Source organism: Buceros rhinoceros, unplaced genomic scaffold (assembly GCF_000710305.1).
Source record: "Buceros rhinoceros silvestris isolate BGI_N320 unplaced genomic scaffold, ASM71030v1 scaffold8660, whole genome shotgun sequence".
Classification (NCBI taxonomy): domain Eukaryota; kingdom Metazoa; phylum Chordata; class Aves; order Bucerotiformes; family Bucerotidae; genus Buceros; species Buceros rhinoceros.
Genome location: NW_010389004.1, coordinates 28,203 through 38,686, shown reverse-complemented (window position 1 = coordinate 38,686; position 10,484 = coordinate 28,203). Strand labels below are relative to the sequence as shown.

General features: G+C 35.6%; 1 protein-coding gene across 1 annotated transcript in view; it reads right to left on the bottom strand.

Moving 5' to 3' along the window:
* The window catches only part of LOC104490169 (poly(A) polymerase alpha), a 33,699-nt gene that overhangs the window by 4,898 nt on the left and 18,317 nt on the right, over positions 1 to 10,484 (bottom strand). Inside the window, exons 13-18 of the mRNA XM_010132422.1 lie at positions 9,659 to 9,778; positions 8,043 to 8,152; positions 5,257 to 5,378; positions 3,563 to 3,705; positions 2,179 to 2,279; positions 372 to 618 (exon numbers count right to left, since the gene is read on the bottom strand). Of these exons, the coding sequence (XP_010130724.1) occupies positions 372 to 618; positions 2,179 to 2,279; positions 3,563 to 3,705; positions 5,257 to 5,378; positions 8,043 to 8,152; positions 9,659 to 9,778 (843 nt within the window). The remainder of the gene's footprint in view (positions 1 to 371; positions 619 to 2,178; positions 2,280 to 3,562; positions 3,706 to 5,256; positions 5,379 to 8,042; positions 8,153 to 9,658; positions 9,779 to 10,484) is intronic.

The window sequence follows — 10,484 nt, the reverse complement described above, 5'->3', positions numbered from 1 at the left end:
CTGAAATGCAAACACAGAAACAATTAAAAATCATATGAACATATTTAGAAAAAACAACAAAAAATAAAGTCATTAAATGTTTTTGAAGATAGAATTAGTTTTAAGACTTAACGTGTTATACTCTAGCAAAAATATTGCTTTTAAGACAAGAATTTACAATCTAAGCATCTGTGCTAACGCAGTACATGTGTCACGTGTTGAATATCAGCATAATAAAACAACAGTAACACTTAAGCAAGCTGAATACACAGAGCAGCAATGCAATCAAAGTAGGAAATACACACTTCATATACCAAAATACTTGAAACCTCAAATACAAGAATCAGCACTCTGCAACTGAAATGAATATTCACAGGTTTTGGACATTGCTGTGGGATGATCTCAAAATCCCAAATACCTCTTCAATTTTCATTTTCTTGGTAGACTCTTCATTATGGGGAGAAGATGTCCTTTTCACTGCTGTGACAGGGCTAGGCATTTTTGTTGCAACATTTCCTGAAGTTCTTGGTGATGGATTTAATAGATATGCTGAGGAAACAATTCTAGAGATGGTAGGCTTTGGTGGTGGAGAAATGGCTGGTTGTGTGGCAGTTTGAGGAATGCTTTCATTTGAAGTACCTGTGGATAAATAATTTTAAAAGCTTCAACAAGGTGAGTTGACACAACCACTTCAGTTCAACCACTGGGATTTTTGGTCTCTATTCAAAACCACTGGTATCAAGCAGGCATCAGAAAGAGGTACAGTGAGTGGTATGAGCATCATGTTAGGACCAGCAAGTGTGCATATACAGCACAGGTTAGTTTCAAGCTCATTCTGAGAAAGAATTCTAATACCAGATACAGGGTAGTCATGTCAGTGACATTCTGCTTGGTCTAATTAACCGTGCTTAACAGCAGGGTATGCTAGCCCAGACAGAGCTTTGTGCTAATATAGCTATATTATTCTTCATACCTAAAGAAGTTTTACAAAGTTCTACTGTTTCTGTACTTGGCCACATACATGCATTGCCAAAGACTGCCTTAAATCAAATCCAGGAGCAAGGTGATACTCCCTTTGTCATTCACACACAAATTTCATAATTTCTCAGGCTCAGAGTATGCAATGACAGATACAAAGCCATCACAGAGCATCAGATAAACATCTGACATTCCATACATCCTTCTGAAAAATGCTCCGTAAGACAAAGCCCTGCCTCACACCAGTAAGTGCACATAGGGAGATGCTACAGGACAAGATAAATTACATAGTTACTAATGAAAAATTTCCTGTATCAGGTGACTGCTTTTGATTAACCACAATACAAGAGTGAACAACTGACAGGTTACCAAATCCAAAACTGTCATGCCATTTAAACTCCATTTACTGCTCATGGACAAACTTACTCACGCTGATGCACCTGTGACTTATGATAAAAATCACAGAACAGTAAGACTCTATTGTCCCACGCCAGAGTGAAGTAAGAGATCTCATCTCGAAAGGCTAACCAGTTGTTCCCCTTTACCATCTGTTTCTGACTTACTCCTTGTATACAGCTGTAAGTTCTATCAAAAATGAGTACCACCCAACTGTGAACATTTTCACTAGATCCCTTTTTCTTTCACTAAGAAGTCCAATTTAAAATTTTTTTCATGAAGTATTAAGTGTATTTTTTCTTGTAGAAAATATGGAGGATGAAATCAGCATACACAGTGAGACATATATGAAAAGACATCAGTAAGGAGTGTGTGTTCTGATTATATCTGGGTCTTTTTCATTCCTAGAATCAATTTCATGACACATAAAGAGTAGGAACATGGGAGAACAGATTATAGACAATACAAAACCCATTCTTGGGCTTAAATACAAAATGGATTAAAATACAAAAATTGGTCCTCCAGCTTTAGATAATTTTTCCTCATTTGACCAAATGAGTTACAGACCTCCACCAGGTCATTCAAAAAATGTTTTTATTGTGAATGGCAAATATAAATCCCTAATAATGGAAGAACAAACAAACATCATGGCGCAAAATAATCTGCCATGATTTCCTGAATCCTAAATAAATTGGTTAAACATATGCATCAAGAACACCACATTACAGCGTGTGTTAAGTAAAGAGTTCAGACTGAAAGGAAAACTGCTTTACAAACATTACCAAAAAAACTGATAGAAACAATATTCTATGTCATTCTCCTTACCCCCTGAGCTTTCACTGGAATTTATTTGTGGCACAGTGACTTCAGAAACCTGTATGTTGGTCACAGATGCTGCTGTTACAGCTGGTGCAGGACTGCTTCTGCTAAAAAGAGAAAAATGACAAAAGGCTGAACATTAGTAAAGCTATGGTGCTGTACAATGGGCCTTTCATCACATCATATGCACGGCCAGTAACCACAGCTGATAGGATTTTACCTATATTACCAAGCAGAACTTATAATACTACGTCACAGTAAGAAGGCAAAAATGAGCACTGACAATCTACTGTCAAACTTGTGCAACGGAAGCAATTTAAAAATTTAATCTGAATCACTTCAGAGACAGTTTTTTAGACCAGTAGTAGTTGCATTTGAGAAAGGCAAAAATTAGGCAACGTCTGCCCAAATAAGGTGCAAGGGAAAATGTAGCAACTATTTTCCTGAAGGGTAGAACAAAATTAGCATAGAAGGACTAGAAATAGAAAGTGTTTTCAATCTATTCACATCATTACAACTATGATTTCATCCTGGACTTCCTAGTCAAAGGCCTGAAATTTCACATGATTGAAAAAACCGGGGGTTTTACTTTCAAGAAACAGGGAAGCAGTAGGTGTCTAAAATCAACACAAGGCAATTTCCACTACAAGTGTGACATCCTAGACATCAGACTTGTTTTAATAGCATGGTCAGTGTCATCAAGTGTTGGAAATCATTTACCAAGGAAGACTGACTAAAAGAGCACTTGTCAAAAGGAGTAAGTTTACTGAACTTAAGTATTTTATCCTACACAACATCCTACAACACACTTCTAATACTGCACAGCTGTAGGAGATCTCGGTTTATTGAATAGACAAACTTAAGACCCTTGAAAGAAGAGAGAGCAGAATCCCATTTACATGGACAAACTGAAGTTTAGATAGGAAAAGCCTATAGGATTAAGATAAATATTCATATATACACTTTGAAAATTGAAAATTATATTCCTGAGATTAATTTGCATAGGTATCAGTAACAGCAGTAGGACTACTGATTTCCCAGACAGAAAGCTTAACTATTCTCCACTGTCTCATATTTTGATCCAAAACTCACATAACTTCCTCACTCTCACATATCAATTCCCTGATCATTATCTCAGCCTCCTACCGCAGTGCCCCCAATTTATGTCACCTTGTTCTCCCAAACATCTTTACCCAACTTCATAGTTCCCGATTTAACCCCCATATTTAGCCGTGCTCTAGTGCTCAAACCGCAAGAAGTGTCTACAAGCTTAAATTTGGAACATTCACAGCTTGGTAACTGCAGTACCTCACATATGCAGTATTTGCTACGCTTCTAACATAAGTAATTCAGGAACAGAGACCAGCAACAAGATTGAAGTTCTCATTACCCCTGAGAACTTCCAGAACTGTTCAATGGACTCGTCTTCATAGCACTAGTAGGTGAAGGCACAGACGTGCTGTTATCACTGTCCATAGACAAGTCTAGGCTGCTGTCATTCAGAGCTGTCAACCTGATCCCATCTGTTGAATGCTGCAATCCACAAGACAAAAGAAAACTGTATTAGTCTTGATAAGGGATTAAAAATCAATGAAGATTTAAATGATGTAATATTTCAGTTATGCAACATGTTAGCTGTTCCACTTGCAGGGGAAAAAGAAAGAAAGAGGTGATTTTACAGCAATGAGATTCGACTATGACCTAAGCCTCAAAAGCAGTTAAAGTTAGGTAGTTTTTAGGAAAACAAAAAACCTAAAAGCAGGAGCATTTGCAAATGAAAAATATAAAAGGATTCAAAAATTGTCCATTTACATGTAAATAATCCATTATGTCCTTTCACTGTAAGCATTCATTTTCATGTTCACAATTCAGATACAGATTTGCCTGAACCAATGATGTTCAAAACCATAGGATAATTTTTACTATATTTAGTGATCATATTTGCAGCTTTATTTCAAGAATCTTTGCTTTTGTGGGCTTATAGGTTCTGCTTTCACTAACTTCAAAGTAATACTGATGTACACCAAACCCACAATTAATACAAAGAATTTAAAGCTTGATTTCAACTTAGGCAGTCAGTGGATAAGAAGAACCCTCCTCTGACACAGTACTACTTAAAAATGTATTACTTAATAGTTCCATTTTCCTTTGAAATGTAGCACGTTATTCAGATATACCTAAACCAGAGTACATAGAAGTGGTTTGGCTCTTCATGAAAACAAGCAAACATCTAGTGCTCAGATTAAGGTAACCACAAAGAAGCAGGGATTCTGAAATACAGACTAAATCATGAAATTCAGTGTTCCACTCCCCTCTTCCTGCCTACACTGAAAGTAAACCACATCCAACACAACAGCTTAAAAATTTTTTTACCATTCTCATGTATGGCCACAAAGGTAAACTATACATTGAGGGAGAAAATAACCCTGGCTAGACAATGGGCAGCTCACTTATGTCTAAACTGTCATTTAAATCTTTTAATTAAAAGAGCATACAATACCAAAAGCTGCCAAATTGCAGGTTGAGGAATCCTTTCTTTCAAAATATTCTCAAAGCATTGAGCCTCAGTTACAGCAACAGGCTACGGGTTTATATACAGAGAAGGTTCAACATTCTATTCTGCTTCTGATGACTTGCAATTTTACATTTAAGAGACTTACAGGAAAATCTAAGTAATAACAACTTAAGAGAAAAAAGCTGAAGACAGCAAGAATTGATTGACTGATTGCTCTACTGGTATTGTTAAGGATGCTTCTTTTAGGTGACCTGCATGTTAAAATAGCAAGAGAGCTTTACAACTTTATTAATATACTGTTCCAAAGCTGTTTAGTTTTGGAAGGCCAACAAAATACAGTATTTCAGCCAGACCTGAAGATACTATCCATACAGCTCACATGCTGGGAAATCTACTATATATTTAATGCATCTAGTAATACTGCTGCAGTCAAATGAAATGATGTGGCTTATACAGGTAAAACTACGCTTTCAAAATGTGATACTCGTTCTTTGATTACTAAATCTAGAAAGCTGAAGAATCATTTCTCAATGGCATTTTTATTGCTGTCAAACATTAGTCAAGTTTACCTTTTTCTTCTTCTGAAGCACGTGATTAGGTAGCAGTTGGTGAAGTTGCTTACGTTTCACATGCCTTGCAGCAATCTTCATATCCATCTCAAACATCTTGCTGTTTATTGCTTGCCTATAAACTACGAAATTAGAGTAACATTACAACACATTGAAGTGTTTTGCAAAGTCCACTTACTTGCCCAGGTACAAACAAGCTGCATTTCAAAACATTTATACTACTCTCAAGAACAAATATAGTGTTTCCTTGTTCTGGAAGAACAAAGTGAACCACCTACTATGCCAGCACTGACGGCACAAACACTAAAATACTACTCTGGAAACAGGTGATCTGTTTTCCAAGAAAAATATCTTGCTAGCACTCAGTTCTCTAAACTATATTGTTAGTAAGTAACAGCTCTGAAGTGAATTCTCCATTTCATCTCAAAGAGACTAAAGGTAGAAATAGGATTTCCTCATAAGAATTACAGTATTTACATAAAACTATTTTCTTCACAGTTGATTCAGCTTTTATTCATGCATCTTCCATAACAAATGGGTTCTAATTGAGGAGCTAAAGGCTTGTGTGCCAGCTAACACACTACAAGTCACTGTGGCAACTCAGATACCATTACATTTTTATACACAAGTGATTTATGTTTTTTTCTGCAGAGTTTTTGTTTGTTTGTTTTTGTTGGATTGCTTCTTTTTAATTACGTCTATTATAATGAGCTATTTCTCTTCACCTCAGAACATTTACTTCTGGTAAGCCAACATGGTCAGTCCTAGTAAAGGAACTACACTGTAACCCAGCATCTTGGGTTCAAATAAAGCCAGGTAAAAATCAAAAATCCATTGTTCTTTCACACCAACTTTCTATACAATGCTGAAGCTGTGGCAGACATATGAATAGAAAATTTTCTATAGATCTTAAATACAAAACCTTAAGAGATAACTCCCTTATCCACTGTCCATTCTACAAATGTTAAGGTATCTTGCTGAGTGGGCTGTGAACTTGTAATTAGAAAGCTGTTAAGAGACAGACACACAACGAGCTCAAAGACTGCCACATATTAAAGAGCCTACTACAATAATTCTTGGTGTGGAAGAAGCTCAAAGCCTCTGTGTAAAGATTATACAAGTTACAGTCAAGGTAGGGGCGCATTCAGGAAAGCCAGACGTGATGAAAGCAATCTATATTCCTGACATTAAGTCTTACCGAAGTTTCAGTACAAGGAAAACCTAGCCTGCTCTTCATGGGTCTCTTCCTCCTCCCACTAAAAAGCAAGCTATTCTCTAATTTAATTCTTTAAAATGCTGCAGTAGTTTTGATAAAGTCTTAGGATCTATTCCAAAAGCCAGGGCAAACAGAAGCTTTCACAATAGATTAAAAACAATGAAGACAGGCTCACATTAATTTGAGACTAAAAAGCCCACAACACTCAAACAGACACTGTTTGCTAGTTGGTTACCTTTGGAAGTGTATTTACAAATTGAACAGAAAACTATGCATCACAGTCTATGATGATTTTGATGAAATGCTGCTTCATTTAGAATTGCACATATTTAGATAAATTTCAGATTTGAATGTAGTGCAAGTAGGCTAGATGCAAAATCCTAAGTGCAAGTTTTAATATTTTCATGCCAAAAATCTTTGACAAATACACTATTGAAATATCTGTTTATAAACACCAGAAGACCTGGGAAACTCCAATTCATGGATTTCTTCTCACCTTCAAAGCAGCAAAGCATTATGCATTTTCTAAATTCTGAAAAGTTAGAATGACGTGTCTATAGTTTCACCTTCACGACTTACAATCAAAAAGAATATTCTAAATCTCAATAAAAATTCCTTTGACTGAAAAAGGCAGATACAGATATATACACACAGAGCCACAACAGCTGTATATGACAATAAAGGACTTTCAAACCTTTGCATGGTTTACTTAAAAAATATGTACATACACACACACAAATGTATACGTTATATTTACTCATACAAATACGCTGGGGGGCTAGGGGGTGGAGAGAGGGTGTACAATGTCCTCACTTCCAGTCTTACTGAGTCTTAGGCAGCTCTTGAAACTATTCCTTTAGCCCTCTAAACATGTAATACTTGAGTCTTATCTGCTAATTGTTTTAAAAAAGATACGGCAAATTTATTGGATAAGCCAGTCAAAGGAACTGTTCCTTTGTCAGTCAGACTCTGGAGACTTAAGTCTCCAACTGCTACCAGTTCTTTGCTTACAAATTTCTTACGCACATTTTAAATTATTTTAGTGAACCAAAAAGTAAACACTGGAGGAAGTCAAAAAGTTTCTTGTACTGAGTGTTGGATGAGAAAGGAAAAGTTACTGAACCAACTGGGTAGTATGAAACCATGGAATAAAATGCATTTTGCTTGAGTCTACTAAATACTCAGCTTTAATCCATCGACAAATTCAGTGTAATAAAGTAATACAAATATTATCAAAATGAGGTTAGGCTAGATAGTTTGCATATGATAAACAATGTGTCTATTTAATAAAGATCACAGTACAATGGACCATTTTTGGTGAGATCTGAAAGGTTTGTTTGCATCACTTCAATCAGTTGTAATGAAAACAAACTGCAAACAGTTAGTCTTAGGTGTCTAGAAGCATTACAATGCAAAACGTATTTCATTAAATAACACCCTAACTCCTTAGCTGAATCCTTCTACTCTATGTCTAGATAAAATTCTACTACTGAAACAGACTACATTATGAACAAAGACAGTAACATCAACAAGTTTATTAATACCAGATTAGCTAGAAAGCAGAACTTACCTGTGTCTGTAAAAGACTGAATGTCATAGGTAAGATCGACACTTAAATTTTCAGAATTTTCGGTTTTCTTAAACACCAACCCAATCACCCACATTGTACGGTATTCTTCCCTGGAAAATTTTTATATAGAACAGTGATAAAATACTGACAGAAGAACTGAATAATAAGTTATCTGCTGCAAGAGACAACAGTTGTACATTTTAGCCCTACAAGCAATGGTGAGTTAGCCACAGAAAGTTAAGAAACAAAGCTGACTTAACATTCCTTTTTCATTTGCAATACAAAAAAAGCATCATGAAACACTGACACATTTCTCTCCAGCAAACTTAATGAACTAAGATCCTCAGTAGATTACTTCATTCAGCTGTGCTTCGATACAGATTCGTATTTAAGAGTTACAACTAGCCATAACAACTGTATAGGAAACAGATTTGAAAGCAGATGACAGTTTTTCAGCTCCTGACCCTGAAAATAGTTACAAACTATTCCCTAACAAAATAACTTCCATTTTTCTAAATGGAATACAATTCTAAAATTGTATTCAACTCTCAAATTTCTTAGCTGTAACTGACCACAAAGTGCAGTTTTCAAGTAAGAGCATCCCTTTGACAGTTCACCTTCACATAATACACATGGTAAATGAACTATTACATTACGTTACAGAATATAGTGGAATACTTCTATAGCAGCTCCAGACATTGAATGTTTAATTGAAATGTCTCTTCCCTGTAAGACTATTTCAGAACAATACTGGTTTCCAATCAATCAATGAACTAATTTGGGCAGGCACATCAAGAAAATGATCTTTTGGGAAGTGACCATTGGGAAAATGACTTTTCCTCGAAGTGTAGCCTGCATCAAGTCCTCTGAAATAAGAGCTAATTAGCTTTGCGATTATGCAGGGAGTTTTAACTGTACTTACACACCAAAATGCTCCTGACAAAAATTTCTTCCCCATTTTCACACTTAACACAAAAATATGGTTATTTACAAGACTATCTAGAAATAGTCTTAAAAAGAGCTTTTAGTCCCCACACCTCCAATCATTGTTTTGAGCAAGGGAGGAGGGGATGGCACAGAGAAGGAGTTAAAAAATATAAAATCCTAAACAATTTGAAGTGCTTAGTATTCTCTCCACTGTTTCCACATCCTGATAGATTCTAACATCACCCATTACCAAATTTAAATGATATGCATCTCAACTGCTAAGTTTAGTAACATTCAATGTACTTAGTTAATCAAAGATTTTCATTCTACCATGCCCGATATTCTATCCAATTTTCAGTGCTATCTCTTAATTAAAACTTCTTAACAACTGATGCTAGATGCTCAAACAGGAGCAGCTAAGCAGCACTAGCTAACAGGGATTATTGGCAAGAAATTAAGTAATTATCAGCAAAAAAAAAAATATTCCTTCCATATTTTCTAGCTTAGAAACACTCTTACAAAGAATAACTAACCTTACACATAGTAATTGAGAAGAGCTTAAAACTGTTTGTCTTTAGATACTATCACGAAAAAATTAATCCATTTGAGAGTCTATAAAAATACTAGGTTTTTTTATTAATCAATTGGTATTTTAGCTAAGTTAGTTACATGGAAAAAATTTTGCTTACTTGTCAGGGTTCTCCTTGGGTGCTGGGAATGACTGTGGATTCACATGAGCCAGTGTAATGAATTCATTCTTCTCCAGGTTTCCAACTAGAATACGGATTTTTGACTCCACCAAGCCCACCCTGCATAAATGTCACTTATTAGCAAGTTCTCATTAATATGAAATAATAGAAGTATCTTACATCATATCAGGCTAAATTCCTCAACATTCACCTTATACTAATTCGAGACTACAAATGAACTAGTGTACTATATGTGACAGATTCAGATCAGTAAACGAAGTGAATGCGATAAAAAAACTAATGCAAGGGAAGCTTAGGAATGCCCTGAAGCTCTCATTATGGCCGATTTTACAAGTGGAATTAAAACAGCAAGACATTATACATCAAGTAAAAGGCAGTCAGGAAGAAACTCCTACATATTTCTCCAATATGCTTTTGGATTCAGATGATTAATTTTATAGTAGAAGAAATTCCCAATACCTGACAATCTTATCTTGCCTAATAAAGGGGGGCAGAAACAAGGGGAAAAGGCTCTTTGGTCTTGAGAAACAGCATTTTGAGATTGAAAACACACCTCTTCATGCTGCTTATTAAAAAAAGTGCATAGGTCTCAAGAAAGTAAGATTTTTACAGTGAACCTGACAGAGCTGTAAAGACGCAAAATTCAAGCAACAGCCGTCACTCATTCTTCATTTTTACTGATTTTCAGAGGCATACAAACTTCATTTAAATTTTGAAACACTGAAACTTCATTTATTTCATTATATACTAGGTATTCCCTTGCATCCAAGGCTGTCACATTTTGTTAAGTTTTTGTTGTTCAGCA